Below are 27,396 nucleotides of genomic sequence, written 5' to 3' on the forward strand. Positions count from 1 at the left end.
GTTTTTAAAACTTCATTTCCCTTTTCCCGGTTTCTCTTCAGCCGCTGGGGTCGGACGCTGCTGCTGGACGTGGATTTTGTTGGGATGGGCTTGGAAGGGAGGCTTTGTCCTGCTGGTCCGGGCAAGCTGGGAATGGGAAGCGCAGCAGGAAGGAGGGAGGGATCTGCCGGAGGGGGCAGCGGGAATGTTCCGCTGCGGGATTCCCGACTTTCCGAGGGATGGCTGAGCCGAGGGATGAATGCAGCACTGCTCTCCAGGACTCAGGGAATTCCTGGGAGCGGGGAATGCAGTGGGATCAGGGACAGGGAATTCCTGGAATTCTGGGGAATGCAGTGGGATCAGGGACAGGGAATTCCTGCCTGGTTTTTGGGAAAGGGAGAAGTTTGGGATGAAGCTGCTCCTGGATGTTCCCGGGCAGCTCCATCCCAGGAAACCGGGATGGTTTTTGGGGATCAGAGTCGGGGATTTTGGGGAAATCCTGGTCCAGGATGGGTGGCTGGAGTTGTTCCCGTGGGAATTGCCCCGTTCCAAGGGCTGGGATGCTGGGGCCCTTTGGAACCCCTCAGGTTGGATTTTCTCCCACTGAATCCCCCCTGGATCCAGGAATTTGCTCCCTCCCTCCAGAGCAATGCCCGGCAAATCCCTTTTTCCTGGAAATTCCTCCTCCTTGTGCTGCTTTTCCCAGCCCAGTCCCACCAAACTCTGCATCCTGAGATCCAGAGGTGGAATTTTGGCCTGGTTGTGGTTGATGGGATTTGTTTTGATCCAGAAAAGGCGGAATTCTCCCCCAGGATTGGGAAAACCTCTGGAATTTGCTCCTTCCTGGATGTTTTCCCACCGTTTTCCTAATCCTGGAATTGGTTTTTCCAGAACATCGGAACCTTCAGGGCCATTTTGGCCCCAAAAACCTCACTTTTGGCTGAGCTGAAAACCCCTCCTGGCAACAGAAATGGCGTTTTTTAACCATTCCCTCCAGGATATTTCAGTCCCCCTCTCCCCTCCGGGCAGGAAAAGCCAATCCCGAATTCCCAACCGGTGGAATTCCGCCCTGGAATTCTCTGCATTCCACACCTGCAGCCGCGGGCGGTGCCGCAATTCCCTGCCCGGGCCTGTGGCAAAAGCCGAGCTTCAAATGCTGCAATTCCCGAGAAAATTCCCGAGAAATCCCGGCTGGATCCCGCTTCTGCAAAGGGATTTTTTTTTTTTTCCCTTTCTCAATGAATTTTCCGGTTTCAGGCTGCTCTTCCAAGAATTCCAAAAGACCTGGGACGGTTTTTTTTCCCTGCTCTTCGCCCCCCGGCCTCGAGGCCACTCTGTATCGAACTCCTCTGAGGATTTATGAACTTCCTTTCTGTGGAAGAAGATTAAAAATTCCAACCCCTCTTCCCGGTCTGGCGCTGATGTGAGATGCTGGGAGGGCGGGGCGGGGTCGTTTCCAAGGGATTTATTCCAGGAAAAAAAGGGGGGAATTCGGTTAAAAATGCAGGAAATCCAAAGCTGGGATTTCTTAATTGTTCCGTTTTCATCTTGGCTGCGCCCGCGGAATTCCACGGGGATGGAAAACCCCGAGGGATCTGTGCGGGTGTTCCCTCCTTTGCACACCTGACACACAACGAACGGGAGCTTTTGTGATTTTTACGGAATTTATGAAATTAAAGGTTGATTTGGGTCCTTGAAATGAAATTCTCCCAGTTTGGGGTTGGATGTTTGGGAAGAGGGCCGGGATTCTCCCGGGGTTTTCCCTCCCTTTGGGCTTCCTGAGCCTCGGGAGGTTTTTATGGAGTTTTTAAATTGTATTTTTTTAAAGGGGGGGAATTAAACGGAGTTGAGGGAGGCTCGGGAGCTCAGGAGCGTTCCAGGCTGAGCGTTCCAGGCTTTCCCTTGTCCGGAGGGAAAATCCCTGTGCCCCTCAGGCCCTTGGGATTTGAACTTTGTCCTGGCTCATCATTCCCCCCTTCCAGCAGAACAATTTCCCCCGCCCTGGGATTATTGCACTGGGATTTTACATTCTGGTCCTGTTTCACCACTTCCCCCCATTTTATTTGCTTTATTTTCCCTTTTTTTTTTTTTTTTTTTGCCTTTCCCCCCCATTTTATTTTGTTTTTCCCCCTTTTTTTTAACTTCCTTTTCCCATTTTATCCCTCACCGGAGCCTGGGATCGGCGCCCTCCGAGCTCGGCGCTGCTCCCGCGTCCCCGGGAGCTCCTTCCCGAGGGTTTGGGATTCAGTCCGAGCCCTTTCCTTGCGGAGAACATTTCGGGGCGGCTGAGCCAGGAGAGGGCGGTGGAGCTGCCGGGATCGCTCCAGGAGCGGCTCCCTGGACCGGGGACCGTTCCCGATGTTCCTCAGGAATTCCTCGCCGGGGAATCCCGGGATGTTTGGGTGGGAAGGGGAAATCCCATCCAGGGACCCTTCCCCACTCCCAGCGTGCTCCAGCCTAGCCGGGGACACTTCCAGGGATCCCGGGGCTTCCCTGGGAATCCCATCCCAGCCCCTCGCAGGGAGGAATCTCCCTGCTCCCTCCAGTTTTCCCATTTTTGCGTTGTTTTCCCCCTGAAGTGCCGCAGCGGTGCCTTTTCCTGGGAATCCCCGCGGGCAGAGCTCCCCCAGGGAATGCTCAGGGGCGGATCCCGGGAGTTCCTTCTCCAGCTTTCCCAAATTTCCCAGCAGCTCCAGAGTCCCCGTCAGTCCCTGACGGATCCAGTTGTGCTGCAGGTGTCGTTCCCGGTGGATGAGTGGCAGGAGAAGGAGAATTCCCAGGTTTCTGAGCCTTTTTCCAGAGGCTGCCCCGTGTCCATGGGAAGGAGGAGCATTCCCGGCGGGATAAGCCGGGGCTGCGGCTCCGCTGGGATGTGGGGATGGGGCTGCGCCGCCGGGAAGCTCCTCCAGAGGGATCAAACGCATCCTGTTCCCTGTTCCCTGATTTCTGCGAGTTCTGTGGAGCAGAGCATGAGCAGGGATAGAGCAGGAAAAGGGGCTGGGAGGGCGGGACACAGGGCATGGGATCCAGGGCCAGAGCACAGGGATGGCTGGAATATTGGGATGGAATTCCCAGGGAATCTGGGGCTGCCCCTGGATCCCTGGAAGTGTCCCAGGCCAGGCTGGAGCACCCTGGGATGGTGGGAATTGTCCCGGGATGGGATTTAAGGTCCTTCCCACCCCAACCATTCCATGATTCCATATAAAACACTTTGGTTCCCGATGGGCCCTGACTGAATCCCAGCTCCACAGGGGGAATTTGGGGAATTCGGGAAGGCTTCGGCTCCAGCCCTGGGCCCTTCCCGTGCCCGCTGTCCCCAGCGGGGGCACTCCCGCGGGATAAATGGAATTTTCCTCGTTGGTCAGCTCCGGAGGGTTTTCCCCTCGTATCGATCACGGAATTTTACTCGGCCTCCGGGAATGTGCCGCTCTAAAATCCGGGATTTTGGGGTTGTTTGTGTGGGGCAGGAGGGGAGTGGCTGCAGCTGGAAGTTTCCTTATCCAGGGGCTGGGAGAGCCGCAGGAATTCCCTTGGGAGCGAGGGGAAGCCTCAATTCCCTCAGAACTGCCTCAGACCCCGATCCCGTGGATCTCCCGGGCCCTTCCCAACCTTTGGGCTGCTGCTTTGCGGCGGGAGCGACGCGCGGGGACAGCGCCGCCGCAATCCCAAAATCCGGGACAAACCTGGGGCGGGCGGAGCAGCGCGGGGCTGTCCCGGCCTCGGCGGAATCCACGCGATTCCAAGGGCCGGGAAGAGGCTCCCGCGGCCACTCAGGAGCTGCCCGGAGCGCCCAGCCCGGGCTCTGTCCTCGCCTGCTCCCGGGGCTCTCCGCAGTGGAAAATCACCGGGAGCTCCCCTGCCAACCTCCTGGGGCTGGGAAGAGCCTGGGATGAGCCTGGGATGATCTTTGCCCGCCGGATCCCGGTGGGAAAGGGGCCGGAGGCCGTGGGGAATTCGCCCTTTGGAGTCTCCCGCTCGGCCCCGCGGAGAGCGAGGCTGGAGCGGCTCCAGAGGGGGGAAATCCCCGGGAGGAGCAGCCCCCGCCGGGCCGGGGAGCGGGGAGCGCATCCCAGAGCCGGCGAGTGCCGGGGGGAGCAGGTGATGAAAGAATTCCCTGACAGAATTCCCTGACATTCCCCAGGAGAGGCCGGCGGCCCCGTGGGGCCGGGTCGGCGCCTCTGGCGCTGGGGAGCCCGGGAAGGTCCCAGAAACGCCTCGAGCTCTGCTCTGGGACGGAATTTCACCAAAAGGAGGGAAATTTCCAGCTTTAGGGACTCTGACCCCGGCCCAGGGACAACGTGGCACTCGCAGGGCGGCCGCCCTGGCACGGAGCGAAACCCGCGGCTTTTCCAGACCTTCGGAATCCTGTTTGTGCCTTTCCATTCTTGGACACTTTTAATTAAAAGCCAGCACAAAACCCCAACCTCTGCTGCGCTTTTTGGTCTCTTTGCTGCGTTTCCAAGGCCGAGCCGGTGCCTCCCCTCCCTCCGAGGGCGCTGCCCGGGTATTTTTATCTCGGCGTCTCCTGCAGCCCCCGCGATAGCGCCGGAGCAGCGCCGGAGCCCCGGGCGGGGCGCGGACACCGCGGGCGCTGCCCTGGCACCGCCACCCTGCAATTCCCTGTCCCGGCTCCCAAAATTAGCGCGTGGCCACCGCTCCCCGCCCGGCTGAGGCCGGGGACGGGCGGGGCACGGAGCGCGGCGGGGCCGCCCCCCCCCGACCTTCCCCGGCTTTATTTTGGGGACAATTCGGGCGTTTTTCTCACTCAGAGCCGCAGCGCCTCGCTTGGCTTTGGGGGCAGAACCCCTCCGCAGACGGTTTCAATTACACAACACCAGAGCGGTTATTGGGGGGGGGGGAGGGGGGAAAGGGGGATTTTGTTGTTTTTTCCCGATTTGGCAACTTTTGGGAGCGCAGCGGGGGCGGCCGGAGGGACCCGCGCGGGGCGCGCTCCCCCCTCCCCTCGGAAAGGGGGCGTGGCCTCGGCGGGCCCCGCCCCTCCGCGGCGGGGAAGCTGCGCCGCCATTGGCTGCGCGGGTGATGACGTAGGAGCACTGCGGCGGCTCCGCGCGGCCCCGGTGGCGTCGCTTTAAAGGGGCCGCGCTCGCGGCAGCCCCGGCGGCGGCACCGGCCCCGAACCGGCCCCGGACCGGCCCCGAGCCCGGGCTGCCCCCGCGCCGCCCCCGCACACTCCGGCACCGGGGCGGACCGGGCGCTCCCGGCAGGTTCCGACCCGGTAAGGAGGCGAGAGGCGGCACCGCGGCGGTATCGGGAGGTGCCGGGTGTCGGCACCGGGAGATGCCGGATCCGCCACTGCCGGTACCGCGGGGTCCCCACCCGGCCGGACCCTGCCGGGAGCGGATGGTGCCGGTACCAGGGGTCCCCACCCGGCCGGACCCTGCCGGGAGCGGATGGTGCCGGTACCGAGGGGTGCGGATCCGCTTGGACCCTGCCGGTACCGGGGCGGCTCCTGCCGGTACCGGGGGGTCCGCGCCCGGTTGGACCCTGCCGGTACCGCTGCGGCTGCTGCCGGTACCGGGTGGTGCCACCCGGGCACGGAGCGGCCGTGATTCAGCCCCGCCGGTAGCGGGGGGAGCCGCGGAGCTCGGGGAGGGGCTGTGCCGGTACCGGAGCCGCTGCCGGCCCGGTGCCACCGGGCGAGAGGCCACGGCGGGATCCGGGGTGCGGGGCTGGGTCCCCCAAACCGGCGCCGCTCCCTCCCCGCCGCGTTTTGGGGCCGAACCGGCCGGTTCGGAGCGCCCGGGGAGCGGAGCCCGGGGAGCGGAGCCCGGGGCTGCGGTAACGCCGCGGATTCCCGGCAGGAAAAATAAACACCGGGAAAATCCGCAGCGGCCCCGTAACCCGAGGTGACCCGGGAAGGGTCTGCCCGTGCCCGTTCCCGGGAATTCGGGGGGAACCGGAGCCGCGGAGCTTGGGAAGGGGCCGGGGCTGGCGGGGACCGCTCCGAAATCCCGGGATTTGCCGTGAATTCCCTCCTTTTCCCTCCTCCGGGAGCCGCGGAGCAGCCGGGGTCAGGTTTAGCTCCGGCGGCGGTGGAGTCGCGTCCCGGTCCCGGCGCTGCTGCAAAGGGAGCTTTTCCCCTCTCGGCTCTTGGGGCAGCGGGATTCTCCCCTCCCGGTTTCCCGGGAATTCTCCCCTCCCGGTTTCCCGGGAATTCTCCCCTCTCGGTTTCCCGGGAATTCTGCCCCGGAGCTGGAATTCGCTCGAGGGCACGAGTTGGGCTTGAGTTCATTAAAAAACCCGAATATTTTTCAAGCACCAAAATCATCTTTGGGGTTAAAAACGTCCAAGCCGAGCAAGATCAGAGAGTGCCGGGGGGAACCCGCGGCCGCCCCGGGAATTCTCCCGGTATCCCGCGATTCCCAGGCTCGGCTCTTCCCGGCTCCGGGAGCTGACCCCGCTCCCGGCTCCCCGCGGCCGCTCCTCTCCCGATTGCGGGGCGAGACGGTGCCGATTTCTGGGAATCGCGGAGCTGAGGAGGGCGCGGGGAGGCTCCGGCCCTTCCCCCCTCGGCCGAAAACCCCGAAATTCGGGGGATAAACCGCGCCAGGAAACGATTCCCAGCAGTTCCCGGCTTTCCCAGGCGTTTTCCGACCCTCATCCCAAACTCGGGGAGTTGAAACCTTTATCCCTGATGGGATTAAGGAGCAAAAATCCCATTTAGTTTCTGTCCCGACGCTCCGGCTGCGCTTTTTTGGGGGGTTGGGGAGAGGGGGGAAGTGCGGCTGCTTCTCTTTCCAAGGGGAAAAAGGGGAAAAATCCCTTTTTTTTTTTTCTTTTTTTTTTTTTTTTTGCGGGAAGGCGCGCGCGGCTGACTCATCCCGGAGCAGCAAAATAGGGATCCGCTCCCGCCGGGATTTCCCTTCCCGCTGCCCCACAGGGGCCGGCCGGGTGTGTCCGTGGATTCATTCAGGTCCGGGACGTTTCCTAAATGATTTTTTTCCCGTCCCGTGGGAGCGGGATCAGGGGTGGAGCCGGGAATTCCAGACCCCGCGGCTCAGCCGGGCTGCCTGAGCTCTGGTTTCTTGGGTTGGGATCTCCTTTTCCGGATCCCAAGGGGAGAGCAGCGCTGCACTGGGATTTTGTGGGGTGCCCCGCAGCCCTCGGGGGCCGGCGTTGGGAATCCCAGCCGGGATTCAATCCCGAAAGAACGCCGGCTCCGCTCTTAGGGCCCATTTTGATCCCATTCGTCGCGGGTTTGGAGGAGCAGGAGCAGCTCCTGCAGCCGCATCTCGGGGATGCTCCGAGCTCCCGCGGGGAGGTGGGGCTGGGATTGTCCAGCTGATCCATGGATCAGCGTTTTCCTTAGAAATTCCATAGGAATGGCCCCGCTGGGCTCTGTCCTGCCCTGAGTGGAGGGGGGGACACCGGGACGGGGAGGCTCCGGTTGAGTTTTCCAGGGATTTGGAGCAGCAGGATGGATCCAGGGAGAGCCGGGGGATGCGGGGAGGGGGGAACTGCTGCAGGAGCTCTGCTGAGGGGAATTCCGTCCTGGGAGCCTTTCCCGTTGCACAGATCCCAATCCCTTGGGCCCAGAGGAGCTTTTCGGGGCAGTTCTGCTCCCCGTGTCCCCACAGCTCCCTGCCCCGCTGTCCCCCGGCCATCCCAGGGCTCTTTCCCTGCCTCTCAGCCCCACGGACTCTCTCTAAGGCTCAATCCCGAATTATTTTCTCCCTGCTGGCAGTGACCAAGCAGGGACCGTAATTCCAGCTCCTCTTTCATGTTTAATCCCATTTTTTTCCGTCTCTCCCGCTTTGGAAGCCGCTCCCAGCCTGGCTGTGGCATTATTTGGCTCTAGATGATGTCTGTAAATAAACCCTCAAGTTCGGATGGGTTTTTCAGCAAAGAAACCTCCAGGGTGTGGTTCCAGGCCTCACCAAAAGGGATTTTTCCAAGATTTCCAGCCCAGGTTTCATCCCAGGCTCCGTTTCCCTGTGCCAGGTGCCGCTGCAGCCGCGGTTTTTTATTTCAGCAGAGTCATGGATCGTGTTTGTGCCCAAAATAGTTGGAAGCCGGGCTCCAATCCAGCCAAATTCCCCACAGATCACCTTCAGTGCAGAACTCTTCCTGTTGCCGGGCTGGTGACAAATCACCGCTGCTCAGCTCGAATTCCCAGTGGGATATTCCTGAATTCCCAGCCATCAGGGTGATTTTCTGGGAGGTTTCCCCTCACCGTGGACCATCAGGGGTCGGCAGAATTCCGGGTTTGGAAGCCGGGACCTGCCTTGGCACATCCTGCCAGGTGTCATTCCAGGATAATCGCTCGGTCAGAAGGAACACCCCAAACTAGTTACTCTAGCTGGGAGGAAATCGGGGATTTTGGAGCAGGGCCGCTGTTCCCGGTTTTTTTGCTGTTCCCGGGGTCTTCTGCTGTTCCCGGGTTTTTCGCTCTTCCTGGGGTTTTTTGCTGTTCCCGGGTTTTTCTGCTGTTCCCGGGTTTTTCGCTGTTCCCGGGGTCTTCTGCTGTTTCTGGGGTTTTTTGCTGTTCCTGGGGTTTTCTCTGTTCCCGGGCTTTTCGCTGTTCCCGGGTTTTTCTGCTGTTCCCCCGCTGCCCTCACGGGGAATTAGGAGGGATCAGAGGCATTAAGCGGGCTCTGCTCTCCTTTAATTCCTCTCTCCTGGAACAGAAGGTCCTGAGCGCGGGAGTATCCAGGGAAAACCCCAAGGATTCACCACATTCCCTCTTTTCTGTGGTTCGCAGCCCTCAGCCCGCGGTGCCGGCCGGGGATGCTCCTGCCATGAGGAGGTGCTGCGAGGGCGTGGGGCTGCCATGCCTGTTTAAGGTCAGTGCCGCTGTCCCCTGCCTGTCCCCAGGTGACCTCTGCCACGTCCTCTGTCCTCGGGGAGGGCAGGGATTGGGTCCCCATCCTGCAAAACTCCACCCTGGAGCAGCCGGGAAGGGCCGAGGGGAGCGGGGGGCTTGGGCTGGGGTGATTTTGGGTTCGTGGGGTATCCTGAGCTGGGAGGGATCCCTGAGGATCAGCCAGTGCACCCCAAAATCCCATCCTGTGCATCCCCAAACACTCCTGGAGCTCTGTCAGCCTCGGGAATGTGCCCGTTCCCTGAGGAGCTGTTCCCGTGCTTATTCCACCCTCTGGATGAAGAACTTTCCCCTAAAATCCCACCCAACGCTCCCTGGCACAGCTCCAGCCGCTCCCTGCTCCCACTGGGGCAGCTGCAGGGCCCATCCCTGGGGAGCTGCAGTGGGGGATGGAGCAAAAATCAACCTGTGGGGCTGGGGAGAGCCAGGGCGGCCCCGGGACGCGTCCCTGCCGCAGAGGTGGCACAGGAGAGGCTGGGCTGCTGCCCCCACACCAGGCCCAGGTGTGCTGGGTCAAAGGTCGGGCTGGATGATCCGGGAGCTCTTTCCCAACCCCGGTAATTCCCGGATCCAGTGAGCTCTGCCCTGCTCCCTCGGAGGCACAGTGACCTCCTTGCCTGGGGCCGGGATTAGCCCGGCAGATCGATCCCTTTACTGGCAGGATGAAGGTTTAGGGCCGGGCACGGGGGATTAATCCCCCCCCAGGCCCAGCTGGGCTAATCAGCCCGGGCTGAGGTGGCCCCGGGGCGGGGCCGGCCCGGTGGCCCGGCGGTGACCGCCACGTCCCGATAACGGCGAGCTCTGTCCTCCCCCGGCAGGGCGTGGGAATGGCCGGCGCCCGGCCGCCCCGGTTCCTGCTGGTGTTCGACTTCGACGAGACCATTGTGGACGAGAACAGCGACGACTCCGTGGTGCGGGGCCGGGCGCTGCCGGAGCAGCTCCGCCAGAGCCCCCGCGAGGGCTCCTACAACGAGCACATGCAGCGCGTGCTGGCCTTCCTGGGCGAGCAGGGCCTGCGCGCCGCCGACTTCAGGGCCGTCTACGAGAGCATCCCGCTGTCCCCCGGCATGGCCGAGCTCTTCCAGTTCCTCTCCAAGCACCACGAGCTCTTCGAGGTCATCCTCATCTCCGACGCCAACATGTTCGGCATCGAGGCCAAGCTGCGGGCGGCCGGCGTGCGCTCGCTGTTCCGCAAGATCTTCAGCAACCCGGCCAGCTTCGACCGCCGGGGCTTCCTCACGCTGGGGCCCTACCACAGCCACAAGTGCCTTCAGTGCCCGGCCAACATGTGCAAGAGGAAGATCCTCACGGAATACCTGGCGGAGAGGGCGCAGGAGGAGGTGGAGTTCCAGCGCGTCTTCTACGTGGGGGACGGAGCCAACGATTTCTGCCCCTCCGGGACTCTGACGGCGGCGGACGTGGCGTTCCCGAGGAAGGGCTACCCCATGCACAGGATGATCCAGGAGATCCAGGAGAAGCAGCCTGGAGCCTTCCAGGCCGCCGTGGTCCCGTGGGAGTCGGCCACGGAGGTGGCGCGGTACCTGCAGGAGCTGCTCAAGAAGAAGTGCTGAGGGCGGCTCCGAGGGCTCCGCGCCCCGCACGCGGCTGGGAAGGGGAGCCCGGGGCTCACGGCCCCCCGTGCACGCACTGCTCGCTTGGCCCCGCTCCTGGGATGTTTCCCTGCCTTTCCCAGCTCCTTTCCCTGGTGAATAAAGCACTTTCTGCCGGCCCCTCTCCCTGCCCTGCCGCGGGGTGACGGAGCCGCGGCCACGGCCGGACCCCGCGCCCTTTGCCAGCACCGATGGGGATTTTTTGGTGGAGTTGTTGCTTCCTTTCCCTTTTGACCTCAAAAGAGAATTCCTAAAAATTCAGAAGCCAGTTTTCCCTGTGGGCTGGGCACATCCTTCCTCCTGCCCCCGGCCTGGCTGCCCTCCTGGCCACGTAAGGAGCTTGCCCCGGGCTCCTTCCCCCTTCCTGAGCCCACCGGGAATTCGGTCTGGGAAATCCCGGCTCCCTGGCCCTCCACACCCCACCCTGCGGGCAGCCGAGCCTTTCACTGGGGTTCACTGTCCCCTGGCACTTGATTCTCTCGATAAAACGTGCCTGGAGCATCAGGAAAGCTTTGGAAAGGTGGCAGAGCCTCTCCCACCCGCTGGCACAGGAACCGCATCCCGCTGTGGGGAGCAGGACCTCGCCTCGCCACTTCCATCCCTGCTCCTCTCCCGGGCTGAGGTGTCCCCGTGTCCCCAGCAGGTCCCTCCCTGCCCCGAGCCCTTTCCAGGCGTGTCCCCGTCCTTGCTGGATCGTGTGAGGCCCCTCCTACCCCAGGGAGGGACAATCGCCCCTGAGCTGGGCGAGAGGTGCCAGCCCCACCGGGAGGTTCTGTGTCACTTCTGGCACCGGCTCCCCAGAGGCCAAACCCCCCCCGTCCACGTCCCCCCTCCCCACTGCAGTATTAATTACCCCTTCTAATTGCACTCTGCAGGGGGGACCTGCAGGATCCGCTGCTCTCTGGTGTTGGCTTCTCCTGGATTTATCCACAGCCTTACCGGCCCCCGAGGGTGGCTCCGAGTCCTCCAAACCCTTGGAACCCAAACCCCCAGCAGGAAATAACCAAAGCAGCCCTGAGTTGTTCCTCCTCTGTCCCATCCCCTCTCCTTTGTTCTTCCTCCTCCGGACCCCGTTGGACTGTGTGGAACTCAAAGCCATGGAATTAAAGATACGGATGGACGTACACAGGCAGAGCTCTCTGTATTGCAGCAACCACGAGCTCGTTGTGTCCAGGGCGTCAGCCCGGCTCTGAACGGCTCTGACTCGCACCAAAACGTTGTTCCTCTTCCTTGGGCTGCTGCGAGTTTGGGGAGCGGTGTTGGAGCAGCAGAGCGGGGTCAGGGACGAGCAGGGGACCCTCTGGGGTGGGGGATTGGGGCTGGATCATCCCTGGAGCCCACGGGGACAGCGGGCAGGTGCTGTCCCCACTCTGCTCCGTGCCCAGCGTTCTGTTCCTGGGCTGGCATCCAGGGCTGCATCCCAGGATCAGCCTGGGCTGCCTGCTGCGTTCCCAGCTCGGTTTCCCGGCTCCAAACCCTCCCGAGGAGGCATGGGGGAGACAGGGAATACTCTGGAAGCTGTGCCAGCGGTGCCAGCCGGCCCGGCTGCCAACCCCCCGCAGCCCTGCGCATTCCCAGCGGTGCACAAGCCGAAATTTCGAGGCGAAGCGCGGTGTGGGGTGAGGGGCTCAGAAGGGCTCCACGTAATTCCCGGGGAAGAACCCCTCCTCCTGGCCCATCACCCCCTCGCACCAGCCGTCCGAGTAGCGGCGGGTGACGAACAGGACGGTGCCGGGCTCGAAGGAGAGCTCGTTGTCCTTCTGCCGTGTGTAGGGGTACAGGGCCACCACTGCGGGAGGGAGAACAGGGGACGTGGAGCCCGCTGAGGCCACCACAGGGGACAGGCCAGCACTGGGAGCGGGGACGGGAGCACCGCTGGGCATCCCACATCTGTGCTGGGGTGCGGGCAGGGGCTCAGCCAGGAGATCCAGGGGATTTGGGATCCTCTGTACCTTTCTCCAGGTAGTTCTGTGGGGCCCACGGAGGGTCCTCTGCAGCTGGAGGCGGTGGCAGGGCCAGGTCCTCGAAGTCGGGCACAGCTGATGGTGGTGGCAGCAGCTCGAGGTCATCAGGGGCTGCGAAACCCCCAGAGTGGGTGAGGGATGAAGGGGCTCACAACCCCCCAAAACGGATGGGGGACGGGTCACAGGCAGCCCCCCGTGTCCCTGTGACCCCCCAGAGCACTGAGCACTCACCTGGGGGCAGGAGGTCCGGAGGGGGCACGGCCAGGTCCCCTGGAGGAGGTGGCAGCAGGTCCTCAGGGAGAGGTGGTGGCGGTGGGACAGCAGCTGCAGGCAGCGGGGGTGGCACTGGAGGGGACGGTGCCAGCAGGGATGGCCCTGGCAGGGGCGGTGGGGCAGGAATTCCTTCCCCAGGGGCTGCCGGGGCTCCGCTGGAGCTACGGGGAGGAGCAGCAGTGTCAGGGTGGGGCTGGCTCTGTCCCCACCCTGAGCACGGACATTGTCCAATGGCAGGACAAGGTGCTGCAGGAGACCCTGCAAAGCCCTTCCATGTCCCATTTCCCCATTTCTCCTCTCCCTAAGAGGGTATTTCTGCTCTGGACACGAGCACTGCCAGGGCAGCAAATGCCCCAAACCCTTCGTTTTCCCACCACTCCCCTGAGCAGCTGCGGCTGCCCCGACCCTCCCTCGGTGCCGCTACCTGACAGACACCAGCGAGGAGGTGGAGGAGGCTGCCGAGAGCTTTCCCTCGGGAACCACGGGCGGCTGGATGGGCTCGGGGACACGGGTGCTTCTCCTGCAGGGAAAGAGTCCAGGGATGGGATGGGATGGGATGGGATGGGATGGGATGGGATGGGATGGGATGGGATGGGATGGGATGGGATGGGATGGGATGGGATGGGACCCCCAGAGAGCCCACGTGCCACCCCTCGGTGACACAGCAAGGCCAGTGCCCACCCCCTGGCCCAGCTCACCCCAAGGTTCCTGCAGCCTGTGCCGACGAGGATTTGGTGCTTTTCCGAGCCAGGGTGCCGGTGCGGGACAGCTGGGTGCTGGTGTCCTGCGGCACGGGGACACACGGACACGCGTGGGTGACACCGCCTGCCCCACCACCTCCCCGTGCCCCCCAGGGCTGGGACCCCCACCCCAAGGGAAGCAGCCCCCCGGGGCTCTGCGGCCCCTCGGGGGAGTGGGGAGGCAGCGGAAGGAGCCGGCGCTGCCGGGGCTGCGGAGGCGGCCACGAGGCACCGGCACCGTGGGAACCGCGGCCGCCGCGCCACCACTTCCCCCCGGGCCGCCGGGGCCTCTGAACCCTCCTGTGGGCGCCTTCCGGAGCGGTTCTGTGGGGCTGAGAGGCCTCCAAAAACCCTTCCATGGGCACCTTTCAGAGTGGGAAAGGCTCCACGGGGCTGCAAGGCCTCCAAAACCCCTCCCGTGGGGGTTTTCTGGAGTGGGAAAGGATCTGTGGGGTGCAAGGCCCCCAAAGCTGAGTGGGCTGCAGGGCACGGACCCCATTTCTCCATCGAGGAGGGGCCTGAGACACCTGTGCACCCCTCGGGGCAGCGCTGGGGACACTGGGGACTGAAAAACCCCACCCAAGCCCGCTGTGGGACCCCCTCCTGGCCCAGGCTCACCTTGATGCCGTGGCCGATGTCGTCCAGGACGCTGAAGTTGAGGGGTTTCCTGTAACAGGGCTCCAGGACGGGGGGGTTTGGGGGAGCCACGATCTTCTGGTAGGTCGGGAACCTCTTGCTGATGGTCAGCGAGCCGATCTCCCGGCGGGACACCTTCTCCTTGTGGATGTCCACCCTCTGCAGAGGGGACACTGTCCCTAAGGTCCCATCCCAGGCTCTCCCCGCACCTCCTGCAGCCCCTCCAGGCCCCACCATCCCTCCCTGCCCGTAAGAGAAGGGATGGAGGAGAGGATCAGGACTGGGCAGATCCTGCTCTGCCCCATCACAGCCTCACGTTCTTGATGCCACCACAGCAGATCTGACTCTTCCTCAAGCAGGGAATGGGGCAAATGGCACTGGGAGGGGGGATGTGAGAGGCTCCTAAGCCCCTTGAGCTGCTTTCCTGCTGCTTCCAGCGTGACCCCAGGGTCCCGTCCCCTCCTGTGGCTGAGCAGGCTCCAGGACAGGGCCGGGTGGCCGCGGGACTCTGCATCAGTGTGGCCAAGCTGCGGGAGGACGAGCCCAGGCAGCAGCAAGGGGACAGTGTGGCAGCCAGGCCAATGCTCTGAGCTCCCACTGTGAGGTTTCCTGGGCAGTTCCCTCCGCTGGGATTTGGGTGTGTGAGGGGGAAACGCCCCAGAGACCAATTCCTGATGCGCTGGGGAACCCCCACCCCGTGCCAGGAGATGGTTCTGCATTCCCACTGCACGGCGAGGGTCTCCAACCCCTTGGAGCTGCCCAAACCCCCTTTCCCAGAGCCCACCCCACGGAGGACGGTCCCACCTGTGCCACGCAGGCGACGTCGGCCTCCACCTGGCGCAGCTGAGCCGCCTGCAGGTCCAGCAGGCGCAGGAAGGCGGTGGCCAGGCTGCTGACCTGGTAGGTGACACTGGCCAGGGACTGCGTGCTCAGAGCCATCGTCTCCTCCAGCGCCTTCCTCTTGTCGCCGGCCTACGGGGGACAAACCCAGCCGTGGGATGAGCCCTCCCCGCCTGGCACGGCCACCGGAGATGTTTCCTTCTGCTTTCCAAATGCCTCAGACTTCCCCCGGGCCCAGCACACCGGCACCCAGCGGGCGGGAGAATCCCAGCGCCGGGGATTCACCGGATTCCTCCCCGGGTGCTGATGTTTCGGCAGGCTACGGAGGTCAGCGAGTGCCCAGCTCAGCCTCTGGCCACCCCTGCGGACAGCTGGCCATGCCAGCAGAAGGCCACGTGCCACCTGGCTGTGGCACCAGCTGTGCTGGGGATGCTGTCTCAGCTCTTGAAATAGCTCCGTGCATTTCCCCTTCGGTTCTGACCCAGGGGGTCCAGGCCCTCGGGAGCAGCCTCGGGGCTGGCTCCAGCCAGCAAGGCCACGGCCACGGCCTTGGTGAAGCACACGGGGACCCCTCCCCAGCAGGGAGGGCCACAGCAAGCGTTTTTCTTCGTATTTCATCTCCAAAGCCCCTGCCCCCCGTCCCACAGCGGAGCCAGGCAGGGAGGACGAGGAGGACAAGGATGAGGAGGAGGAGGAGGAGGGATGTGCCAGCAGAGCTTCAGGCTTGCCCTGCACGTGCAGGCCCTGCCAGGTGGCACCTCCCAGCCCCTGTGACAGCCCAGGACACACTGCTAGCCCTCTCCCAAGGCTCCTCCCAGAGGCACCAAGCCCCTGGGGAACCCTCCCTCCATCCCAAACCCACCCTGAGAGCTGCTGTGGAGCTAGAGGAGAACCCAAGGCACGAGGAAAACGCAGCAGAGGGCGGCACGGGAAGCCGGGCTGGGAGCCAGCGGGGATTCCCAGCTCCGAGGGCAGAGCCTTCACCAGCCACCCCTCGGGACCACCCCGCAGGGCTGCCCCGGGCATCGCCCCCAGCCCAGCCCCTCCGCCGGCCCTGACCTGCAGGTAGTTGCTGTGGCAGTACTCGGCCACCCTGTGCAGGTTGTCGTGCTGGTCGCGCAGCAGCTGCTGGCCCTCGGGGATGTCGCGCTGCCGCAGCCGCTCCAGCTCCGACATCGCGCCGGGCTCGGCTCCCACTTCCTCCCCGGCCGCCCCGGCGCTGCGTTTTGAAGCCGGTGGCGGTGCTGACGCAGGGCCCGCGGGCGCCGCGGTGTCCCCGTCCCCCCGAGGGACACCCCGCCCTGCCACCGAGAAGTGGGGGGCCAGCGGGGAGGAAGCCGGAGGGGCCCCGGCCCCACGAGGGACGGGCGTGGGGGCAGCTCCCGGGGGGCTGGGAATGGGAGCGGGGAAGGATGTGCGTCTCGGGGAACCGGGGCTGCAGGGTCGGGGGGGAGCGATCCCAAAAGGATCCCGACCCCGAAATGATGCCAACCCACACCTCTGCCGCCTGTGCCCGCTGTCCGCGAGCCGCGGCTGCCCTCCCGGGGAGCTGGGGCTGGGCCAGGCTCGGGCACGTCCAGGAACGCAGGGAACATTCGCTGCCCTTGGCTGCGCGCCTCGCCTGGCTGATAACGGCGAAGGGAAGGGAATGTTCCTTGGATCCCTGCACGCTCCCAGCGCCAGGTGCCCCTCCCTGGAACAGCCCCACGTGCATCCCCCGTGCAGCATCCCCCGCAGCTGGGACCCCCGAGGTGCCCAGCGTCCCCTCCCCGGCTGGGGACAGCGGGGACAGCGGGGACAGCAGGGACAGCGTGTCCTTCCCGGTGTTTTGCTAAGGATGTTTCACATCCCCACGGGCGAGGCCGCAGGAAATCCCCACTTCCCTCCACCCTCTCCTCCTCCTTCTCCTCCACCCCCAGGTGCCTCCTTGGGGCCTCCCGGGCTCTGTCCCCAGCGCCGGTGGCTTTGCTCAGGAGAACCCCCACGCCGGGGCCTGGCCCTTCCTGAGCCCGCGGCCCCGGCGGTGCAAGGCCGAGGGAAATGATGGATTTCCTCCGGGCCGGCCCAGCTCCTCACACCCTCAGCGCCGGCCCCGCCGAGCCTGCGGCACCCCCGAACCTCCCCTCGGCCCAGCTCCCCTCCCAAACTGGGGGGAAGCTGCCGAGACCCCCCAGGGGTCAGTCCCAGGGGTCATTCCCGCCGCTCCGGGCGGGATCCGGACACGCCACAGGCTCAGCCACCCACGGCAGGGCCTCGGGGGCTCCCCGGGTGTCCCAGCCGGACCCCCGGCCACCCTTCCTGCCCACCTCCCCCTCCCCACCCCGATTAGCCCGGACTTTGAGGCTAATTCCCAACACCTGACCAGCTTACGCTCCTGAGTCCATTATCAGCTTAAGGAGCAAAGACATCTGCTTCCCTCTGCTCTCCCAGAGAGCCCGAGGAGCCCCAGCTCTGAGCAGGAGCAGCTTCTCCCCTCGGATGGGTCTCTGAGCATCTCCAGGGTGCAGAGGGGCGGCCCCCCGGCCCCCCCAGGTGAGTGGCTTTGCTGCCTCCAGGTGCATTTTGGGGTCCACCTGGATCGGGAGCCGCTTTCCCCCCCCTACTTTTGGCTCCTCACGGAGCTCCCCGGGGCTGGCGGTATCCCGAGGGATCCATGGGGATGGAGAGGAGCACGGGGCACACGCGCCGTGGCTTCTGTGGAGAAAAGAGTTGGGTTTTCCCAACCTCCACAGCCCCAAAAACTTTCAGGGGTGTGCACATAGCTGAGCTCAGGGTGATGGAGGAGCCATAATCCAGGCTGTAAAAACCTGGCGGAAAGACACAAGGAGGAAAAATGAAAAATGAAATGTGTTTAATTCCTTAGAAAAGACCTAGGACACTGACCAGGGACACTGGGGGGGCTGCAATCCCACGGGGGACAAAGCAAGAACCCCAATAACGAGCTGTTCCCCTGCAGTTCCAGGGCAAGATGGCTCAGGACATGACAGAGAAGGAGCTGCTGAAGATGGAGCTGGATCAGCTGAAGAAGGAGGTGAAGAACGAGAGGCAGATGGTGAGCTCCTCACTCCACCCGCGGCATAACCTTCTCACCCAAGGGTGAATTTCCTTCCTGAAGCGAAGGGAAAGAACCCCAAGCCCTGAAATCAACCTGAAATCAACCCCCAAACCCAGGCAGGAGCACCTGCACTCCCCCTCTGTCCTCCCAGCCCCACATCCCAGGGTCCAGGGGCTCCAGCCCCACACCTCGAGAGGTGTCTGTGGCACCCCAGGGATGCTTTGGGACACCCCGGTGCGGGTGGGATGTCCCTGGGCGCCGTTCCCCTCTCCCAGCTGCACGGAGGGGTTCGTGGGGCGAGGATCCTGCCCCAGACTGGGAATGTCTCATTCCCTGGCAGGTCTCCAAGACCGGCAAGGCGATCAAGGAGTACATCGAGTCCATGTCGGGTGAGGACCCGCTGCTCAAGGGCGTTCCCGAGGACAAGAACCCCTTTAAGGAGAAGGGAGGCTGCACCATAAGCTGACCCCCCGCTGCCGCCGGCCCCGCCGGGCATGGGGATGTTCCCGTGAGCGCTCCAGGACTGTTGGCAGGATCCTGCTTTCCCTCTAGTCTGCCCTCGGCCCCGGGCAACCCAGAACCAAACCCTAGCGCAGTTAAAGGACAGCAAGAGAAGAAAAAGAAGAAAAAATTACATGAAAAAAAAAAAAAAAAAAAAAATCCACCCCACCCCCCGCTGCCACCGGGGCTGAGCTTCGGCCGCTGCAGCGCCGGCGACTGTGGGCTCACAGCTGAGCTTTGGTTTCCCACGAGCAAAAAAAAAGCCAAACTTCTGCATTTTTAGCAGCCTGGGCAAGCGGGGGTTGATGGAAGCACCGAGCTGTGTCTGCTCCGAGCCCCCCGAGCCCGGCAGAGCCTCCCGGCAGGACCCGCTCCCCAATTCCTCCACTCGGCATTCCCACCTGGCGCAGCCCATCCCGCTGCTCCGAGCCCTCCAGGGACCTGGATCTTTGCTCCCTTTATCCCAGAACATCCCAGAGCTGCCCACCCCTCGTGCCCGCCCTCCCTCCCGTCGGGATTCCATCCTGGATCGGGCACGGCGAGGAGGGAGATGCCACCACTGCCCCCACCTCCTCCCGGTCCCGGTCTCGCTTCCTCCTCTGGAAAAGCCCTGGGAACGCCAGAGTGTGACCGCCGTGTCACCTCCCCCGCTGCCACCGGGCCCGGGGGGCTGCCAGCCCCATGCCAGCGTGTCCCAGCGGTGTCCGGGGTGAGCTGGAGCCATCCCTGGAGCACCACAGGGCTCTCCAGCCCTGAGCTAGGCCGCGATCCTGCTGCTCCCGAGTTTACTTTAAAGACAAATTTAATCCCCTGCTTGACAGAAAAAAGCTGGGGCACACGCAGCTCCGAATCCAGTGGGGTAGGTTTGTGGGGTTTGTCGTTCGGAGACGTTTTGCTTTTTTAAAACTCCGTTCCAGCTCCACGTAATCTTGGGGAAAACTCTCCCAGAACTGCCCCAGACCATCAACCCCAAAAGAGAAGCAGCAGCGATTTGAATTTCTGAGTGGCTCAGGGTGCTGTCCCCATCCCAGAGGAGCAGCCCTCTCCCACTCTTCCTCCTCCTCCCAGACCACCCCGGGACTGCTTTAAATCCATGGAAATTCCTCTGGATCCCACCTGGAGCGGTGTTTTCCTGCCTGCTGGATCTCTGCTCGGCCTCGCCCACGTGGGGCTCACCATGAGGCAAAGGCGCTTCAGACACGGAGACACCCTAAAAAGGGGAGGACAAGACATAAAGAAGGGGATTTTCCTCAAGCAGGGCGTCCCCCCAGTCCCCTGCAGCCAGAACCCCCCTCCCTGCGCCTGCCTGGCCCCCCCCAAAAAATCCCAAAATCAAGGAGGTTTTGTTCTTTCTCGCAGAAGCTCAATAAACCCGCCAGCACCACCACGGCCTCTGTCTTTCTTGCAGGAAATACTCTCCAAAAAACAGAATTTGTGGGCTTTCTATTCGCTCTAAAGTGGCCTTTATTTGCTGCAGCTCCAGACCTAACCAGTCCCAAACGTCCACTTGTGACTGATGCATTATTCTTTTAATATTCCATCATCCAGTGGTTTTTTACCTTTAAAACTTGGATGCACAGGGGGGATGAATCTTGGTTTTTGATGGTTCTGTTGGGGTTTTTTGGGAGTGCAGAATCCTATTTTTTGATGGAGTTGGTGGTGGTTTTAGAGGGGTGTAGGAGGTGAATTTTTAATTATTTTTGGGTGCACCCAAAGGTGCTGCTTCTTCTCCTAGCCAGCGCTCCAAGACAATTTCAGGCTAATGAGGTGGAAAATAAAACCGTACATTCCTGTCATGGCCCTGAGGCGATCGGCTCCACCGGGGCCTGAGCTGCCCCTAATCCGTGGTGATAACGGGGCCGCGGGCGGAGGGGATTGACCCGTTAATCGACGTTAAACGGCTGGAAACCTGCGTCAGAGCCGGCTAAGCCGCCTCTGAGGGGATTCGGGACGCTGCCGGAACAACAGCGGCTTAAGGCAGGGCCAGAGGGGCCGCTCAGCGCCCACGAGCGATGGCAACGCGTCGTGAGGGCTCGAACCCGCCATGAGGGCTCCGGGTTGCTGAGGGGAGAGGCGGGCCAAAGCGCGCTCCGAGCCAATAGGAACGCGGGATTGTCAGAGTGACATTCCCCTCAGCCAATCAGCGGTGGGGAACGGAGAGCGCGAACCCGCTCCCGGGGGAAACGGCCGTTGAAGCGGGAGGCGGGGTAAAGAGATGGTTCAGCCAATAGTAATGCGATATTACGAGAGTGACGGGAGGCGTAGCCAATCAACGATGGGAAACGGAGCGCGGGAACTCCCCCGGGAGCTACAGATTGCTGCAAGAGGAGGCGGTGCAAAGAGCGCTCTCAGCCAATAGAAATGCAACGTTTTCGGAGTGACAACTCGGGCAGCCAATCAGCGGTGGAGGGCTCCGGACCGCGCCGGTGGAAGGCGGGGTGAAGTGCGCTGTCAGCCAATAGAAATGCAGGATTGCGAGAGTGACATCCCATTCAGCCAATGAACGGCGGAACGCGGAGCGTGCCCTCCGGCTTCCACCCACCGCCTTCCCCCCGCGCCTGCGCCGTGAGGCGCCGGCGCCCACGCACAAAATGGAGCGCAGCGGCCGCCGGTGCGGGCCCGGCGCTCCCGGTGCGGGCCCCGCCACCCCTCAGCCGCCTCCGGTCCTCACCTCTTCCCTCCTCGGCCCCGCGGGCGGGCAAAAAGAAGCGCGAGGTCCCACCGAGATTTGAACTCGGATCGCTGGATTCAAAGTCCAGAGTGCTAACCATTACACCATGGGACCGCTGGGTGTACCGGGAGGCTCCGCGCGCCCGCCCTATCCCTCCGCTCCCGGGAAATAGTCCCGGCTCCCGCCGGCCGCGGATTCCCGGGAATTCCGGGACGTTCCCGGCCCTAAAACCCCCCTTAAATCCCGGCCCCGGCCCCGTTCCACCCTCTGGGACAGCCCCGAGCTCCGCCGCTGGCAGCCGCGCTCCTCGTGCCCAGCACTCTGATTCCCACCTTTATTTTTGGATTTTTAAAATTTATTTCCCCCTTTATTCCTCTGGGTTTTTTCCCTAATTCCCCCTCCTTTCTTTCTCTGTTTTCCTCTATTTCCCGCTTTATTCATGTGTTTTTACTCGATTCCCCTTTTATTTCTCTGTTCCCCATTTATTTCTCCTTTTCCCACTTTCCCCCTCTTATTTCCCAATTTTATTTCTTTTTTATCCATTCCCCCCCTATTTCCCAATTTCCCCATTCCCTTTTATTGGTCCCCTTTCCCTCTATTACCTCCATTTCCCCCCTCTTTCTTTTCCCCTCAATTTCTCTTTTTTCTCCATTTCTCCCTTTATTTCTTACTCCCATTTTTTCCTCTCTTCCCTTTACTTCTTTCTTCCCATTCCCCCTTTATTTATTTTCCTTTATTTTCCTATTTTTCCCCTCTAGTCCCCTTTCGTTTTCCCTCTATTCCCCTTTTTTAAAAAAAGAATTTCATTTTAAATTCCCCATTTCTTTTTTCTCCCCTCTTCATTTTCCCCCGAATTCCTCCATTTCCCCCCTTTTTTTCCCTCCCCAATCCCACGAAACCGCACAAACACTCAGATTTGTTGGTTTTTTTGCTTCTTTCTCTGTTTTTGCTCTTTATTTTTCACAATGAAACAGTGGAAATAAAGCGGTTTGTGGCAAAATAAAATAAAATAAAATAAAAATAAGGAAAACCATCCTCCCTGGAAAAGAAGCAGAGCCCAACATCCATCCCTAATCCCGGGAAAAGGGAAGGACACAGATTAGGAGAGGTCAGAGGAGAGGGAGGGGGGGAGAAAAGGCGAAAACAACTCAGCAAAGAGGCAAAACATCCCAGAAATGACAATTTTTACCTAAAGAGCCTGAAATTTCCTGGGAAAAGCAGCAAAGCAGCACCTTTGGATGCTCCCAAAATTCAGCTCCATCCCCTCCCCCCTCCCCCACGCTGCCATCACCCCAAAAAAAACCCCAAAAACCACTGGAAAAAAAAAACCCCAAATGATCAACTTTGATTCCCCCAGCCCCGAATGGGGAGGCCGGAGGAGCGAGGAGGATGGAGGGGGCGGAGAGGGAAGAAGGAAAAATCCGAGGAAAAGACCCAAAAAAAAAAACCCAAAAAAAAAAGGGGAAATCGAGTCTTTAAAAATAAAAATAAAAATAAAAATAAAAATAAAAATAAAAATAAAAATAAAAATAAAAATAAAAATAAAAATAAAAATAAAAATAAAAATAAAAATAAAAATAAAATCAGTCCCAGCCCAAAGTTGGGACTGGTGAGGTCTGGAGCTTCAGAGGACTAAAAATCCACTTTCCTCGAGGGAAAAGCGAGCCCATAAATCCTGGTGGTTGTTGTTGTTGCTGTTGTTGTTTTTAAGGAACATTTTTCTTTGGAAAAAGATGAATTTTTATTTTTTTCTGGTATTTTTTTTTTTTTGGTTTTTTTTTTAATTAATTTTTTTTTTTAACTTTTTTTTATTTTTAATTTTTCTTTTCTCCCTAAAAGCTCCGCCTGGGGAGGTGCCCCTAGCGAGAGTCCCCTACGGCTAAGAGGTAGATAAACACAGCTGGCTTGGTTCTGGGTGAGGATTCCCGGGATCACCGCCGGGATCGCTCCCGGGCCGGAGCCCAGCGGCTCCGTGGGCGCTGCACGTTCCAGGCTCTCGGGATCGCCTCCGTTCCCCTCCTGCTGCCCCGGCCTGGAATTCATCCCGAAAGGCGCCGTGGGGCCGTGGGTTAAGGCTGGGTTTGCTCCTGGAATTCCAGGGAATTCTCCGGCCCGAGGCGAACCCGGACGCGCCGATGGAATTCCGGGCTGGGCGCGGAGCGCTGGCGCCAAGCGCGGATTTTTAGGGATGAATTCCCGCCGATTCGGGTCGATGCCGTCGATTTCCCGGGATCAGCCATGGGAGAGGCGCTCCCTCTCTTCCTGCCCCAAAAATTCCCGCTGGGTCTGGCGTCGCTTTGCAGAGACCGTTCCCAAACCGCTCCGGAAAATTCCTTCGGTTGTGGAAGATCCCAAAGGCCGCGGCTCCGGGAGGGATTCCTCTCCTCAAAGCGGGACTGTGGAGTTGGATCCTCGGCACCCGAATCCTCTCCGGGTGGGAATTCCCCGCTCCCAAGGGAATGAGGGGCTGGAGCATCCCAGGGCCGGAGGATCGCACTGGGGTCTGGGGGGAATCCCAAAAATCATCCCAACGCCAAGATCCGGGAATTCATCCCTCTACGAGGATCTGAAGCCATCCCACTCCCAGGATCCCAAAAATCATCCCACTCCCAGGATCCCAACAACCATCCCACCACTGGGATCCAGGAATTCATCCCACTCCTGGGATCTGGGAATTCATCCCATTACCAGGATCCAGGAATTCATCCCATTACCAGGATCTGGGAATTCATCCCACTCCTGGGATCTGGGAATTCATCCCATTACCAGGATCCAGGAATTCATCCCATTACCAGGATCTGGGAATTCATCCCATTACCAGGATCCAGGAATTCCTCCACTCCCTGGCTCTGGGAAACCAGCCCGGAAATCATCCCCACGCTCTGCTGGAGCATCCCAAAATCCTCCTGGGCCAGGAGAACATCCCAGAACCCCCATGGTCCATCAGAGCATTCCCAAAGTCCGGCGGAACATCCCGCCCCGGCTCATCCCCCTTCCATGGTTTTGGTGGAACATCCCGGGAATTCCTCTCCCACAAAAAAATCTCCAGGAATTCCGTCCCGCGCAGGAAGCCGCGGGATCAGCCAGACTTTTCCAAGGGATTCTCGGGAATTCTCCCAGCCCGCTGCCCTCCTGGGGTGCTCCGGAGCCTTCCCCACGGGCTCCTCCTCCTCCTCCCCCATGGAGTGATCCCAAAATTCTGCCTCCAACGGGAAAATCCCTGCGGAGCCGGGGCCGCCCCACCCCCCCCCCCGGCTCTGAGGTAGTTCCAGGTGTGTGTTCCCAGCTGGCAGCGCTTCCCAAAAAAAATACGGGAAGAAAGGCAGGATGGAAGAGGCTCGGGATGGCTCTGCTCCGGAATCTCATCGGCGAGGAAAGGCGGGATAAAGTCAAAATAAAACACGGAGAAAAGCTGGTTCAGGGAAAGGGGGAATTCCCCTCCCTGGGGGTATTCCCAAGATGATTCCAGCCTGGATCCGTTATTCCCAGCGCCATTCCAAGGTTGATGCCCAGGATCCACATGGAAATCCAAGCGGGTTCCAGCGCTCGGAGCCTCCCACGCTCCTCTGCCGCCGCCGCTCCCGGAGCGGATCCACGGCCAAATCCCGGCCAAACTCCCGGGAAAAGCCTCCCAGGGATGCCGGGATCCATCCGTGCCATCGGGAGCAAAGGGATTTCCCGGGATCCCAGAGATTCCATCTGGGCAAAACAAACGGCAACGGAAAGAAAAAAGGAACTGGGAAGGAGCCAAGGAAATAAATCCAAAAAAAACCCAAAAAATCCGCAGCTTTCTCGGGAAATTCCCAAAAAAATCCCAAAAAAGCCTGGGCTGGGTGGAGCAGCTGGGACAGGGAGGGAAAACCGAAAGGAATTCAATGAAGGAAAAGTCCTGGAGCAAATCCCATTTCCGAGTGGTTTCCTCAGAGTCTAAAACCCCAAAACCTCGGAGCTGGGAACTCAAAAAATCCCTTTTTTCCCTGGCACTGCTGAGCTTTTCCCACTTTTCCTCTCTTTTTTTGGGGGAATTTTTCTTTTTTTCTGCCCTACGAAAATCAACCCAACCCCAAAGGCCTGGAATTCCCAGGAAACAGAAGATCCGGCTGGGAGGGAGCTTCTTTTCCAATCTTTCCAAAAGATTTTCCGTGGGTGGGATCCCAGGAATCCGTTCCGTGCCCTTCCTCCAAGTCCAGGGAATGCCGGGAAGGCGTTGGAAGAGCTCGGAAGAGAAGGAAGATCCGCCGGGATTTGGGATCCGTTTTTTTCCCAGTTTTTCCGGCTGGGTGGTGAAGGAGACTCCGATCCCATGAAATCCAAGTCATTCCAAGGCTCATTCCAGCGACGTTTTCCACGGGATCCGCCGCTTCCAAATGGGAATTTCTTGCTGCTCATCCCAGCCCCCCTGGGAATCCGGACCTTCCCTGCAGGGGGAACTGGGGCCCAGGGAAATCCCAGCTTCCCGAAATTCCATTGCCCTGTTCCCAATCCTTCCTGATCCTGCGGAAATTCCAGGATCCCGCTGTGTTCCTGGAGGGGGGAAGATCCCAAGGAATGAAACAACCCCGGATGATTCCTGCCGGGATGAAACCCCCGGCGCCGCTCCTCCCTGAATTCCAGTTTTCCCTCAATTTCTTGGCACAAAGGGAGCGGATGGAGGATCTTTCCTGCTGCTTTGGGGGGGATTGTTCCATGTTTTTCCATTCCAGGCCGGATCCATCTCGTTCCCAGTTTCCTGCCCCCTCCAGGATCCCGTTTTTCCCCCACTTCCAGCTCTCCCCAGCTCCAGAGAAAAGCAGGAGATGCTCTGAGGTCTCTTCCTGCCCACAAATCGCTTTGATGTGAATCCAATTCCCCCCCGGAATTCTGACAGCGCTGCCGCCAGGACCCGGGAATGGGAGAGAGAGGGGGAAAGCACCAAAGATTTCCCTGAATTCTTGGAATTTTAGGTCAAGATCGTCTCAGAGATCCCGGGGTTGGGAATGGTTATTCCCGGTTTTCAGCGCTCACTTGGAATGGGATGGGAAAGGTTTGGGATTCCCGAGGTCTGGATTGGCTGGGAGCGGGAGGAGCTGAGAGCCGGAGGTTTCAAGTATTCCAAACCAGCTTTTCCTAACAAAAATTCCCAGAAAAGGCAGGAAAACGCCCTCGGAGCTGCCAGCCCCAAACCCGGCTCCTTTCCCCCCAGATTTTTTGGGAATAAGAGCTCGGTGCTGCCCCGCTGCCGGCGAGGGGGGATCCCACCTTCCCCAATCCCAAATATTCTTTGGGAGCACCGGGACGGGGGGAGAGCGGCGCCAGCGGCCGCTTTTCCAGCGCGGAATTTTGGATGGGTTTTTTTTAGGATTTCATCCAAAACTTGGATTTTCCTGCAGGGACAAAAGCAGCGGGAATTCAGCCCAGGGAAAACCACCCTGTGAGGGTCTGGGAGCATCCTCGGGCCGGGAATTCTCCTCTCCCTGCTCCGTGTGCGTCTGGAGGGAATAAAAATCAGCTCCCACCTTACGAAGGAATCCTTTCATTTCTCTCTCCTCCCTTTTCAAAAATAATTTTAATCTGTTTTTTTTTTTTTTACTTTTTTAAAATTTTTTTCCTTTTTTAAATTTATTTTTTTCCTTTTTAAAATTTTTTTCCTTTTTTCAACTTAGTTTTTTATTATTAACTTTTTCCTTTTTTTAATGAACTTTTTTTCTTTTTTAAAAATTATTTTTATTCTTTTTTTTAAATTATTTTTTCTATTTTTTAAATTATTTTTTCTCTTTTTAAAATTATTTTTCTCTTTTTTAATTATTTTTTCTCTTTTTAAATTATTTTTTTCTTTTTAATTATTTTTTTCCTTTTTAAATTAATTTTTTTTCCTTTTTCCATTAATTTTTTTCCTTTTTTCATTAATTTTTCTTCCCCTGTCTTAATTCATTTTCTCCTTTAATTAATTCTTTCTTTTTTTTCCCTCGGTAAAACGGAGGCAAAAAAATCTCTTTTTAAAGAACTCTTTTTTTTTTTTGTCCTCTTTTTTTGTGGTTTTCCTTTAATAAGTTCACAGCACCATAGTGGAGAAGATGGATCGACACCACCCCCCCCTGGAATTCTGGGAAGGCTGGGATCGCCTTGGGATTCTGGGATCTTTAGGAATTTCTATCAAATATAGAAAAGCAAAAATCTCTTTATGGCTTCCAAAAAGAACCCAAAAAAGCCCTTTTTTAACCCCACTTTGCATAGAAAACGCTGCCCGCGAGTGGAAAAACTGATCCCAAAAAATTCCTGGATTCCTGCTGGCTGCCATCGGGAAAA

General features: G+C 60.0%; 3 protein-coding genes and 1 non-coding gene across 4 annotated transcripts; 2 read left to right on the forward strand and 2 right to left on the reverse strand.

Moving 5' to 3' along the window:
* The first annotated feature begins 5,059 nt into the window (after window positions 1-5,059).
* On the forward strand, window positions 5,060-11,555 carry PHOSPHO1 (phosphoethanolamine/phosphocholine phosphatase 1). Its single transcript, XM_068996397.1, has 3 exons — window positions 5,060-5,215; window positions 8,702-8,783; window positions 9,640-11,555. The coding sequence occupies exons 2-3, from the start codon at window positions 8,739-8,741 to the stop codon at window positions 10,390-10,392; spliced, it is 798 nt and encodes a 265-aa protein (XP_068852498.1). The 5' UTR covers window positions 5,060-5,215; window positions 8,702-8,738; the 3' UTR covers window positions 10,393-11,555.
* An 85-nt stretch (window positions 11,556-11,640) lies between these two features.
* ABI3 (ABI family member 3) lies at window positions 11,641-16,074 on the reverse strand. The gene is made up of 8 exons (XM_068996395.1): window positions 15,944-16,074; window positions 14,849-15,016; window positions 14,027-14,203; window positions 13,367-13,452; window positions 13,093-13,188; window positions 12,627-12,829; window positions 12,384-12,506; window positions 11,641-12,220 (listed from the first exon to the last, which is right to left on the reverse strand). Exons 1-8 carry the CDS (start codon window positions 16,058-16,060, stop codon window positions 12,060-12,062), a joined length of 1,131 nt encoding a protein of 376 aa, XP_068852496.1. The 5' UTR covers window positions 16,061-16,074; the 3' UTR covers window positions 11,641-12,059.
* A 966-nt stretch (window positions 16,075-17,040) lies between these two features.
* On the forward strand, window positions 17,041-18,540 carry GNGT2 (G protein subunit gamma transducin 2). The gene is made up of 3 exons (XM_068996398.1): window positions 17,041-17,416; window positions 17,841-17,936; window positions 18,280-18,540. Exons 2-3 carry the CDS (start codon window positions 17,853-17,855, stop codon window positions 18,403-18,405), a joined length of 210 nt encoding a protein of 69 aa, XP_068852499.1. The 5' UTR covers window positions 17,041-17,416; window positions 17,841-17,852; the 3' UTR covers window positions 18,406-18,540.
* Window positions 18,541-21,153: 2,613 nt separating this feature from the next.
* Window positions 21,154-21,225, reverse strand: TRNAQ-UUG (transfer RNA glutamine (anticodon UUG)). Its single transcript has one exon. It is a non-coding gene; the product is annotated as a tRNA-Gln (tRNA).
* Window positions 21,226-27,396: the final 6,171 nt, after the last annotated feature.

This window comes from Aphelocoma coerulescens, chromosome 27, assembly GCF_041296385.1.
Source record: "Aphelocoma coerulescens isolate FSJ_1873_10779 chromosome 27, UR_Acoe_1.0, whole genome shotgun sequence".
NCBI classification, from domain to species: domain Eukaryota; kingdom Metazoa; phylum Chordata; class Aves; order Passeriformes; family Corvidae; genus Aphelocoma; species Aphelocoma coerulescens.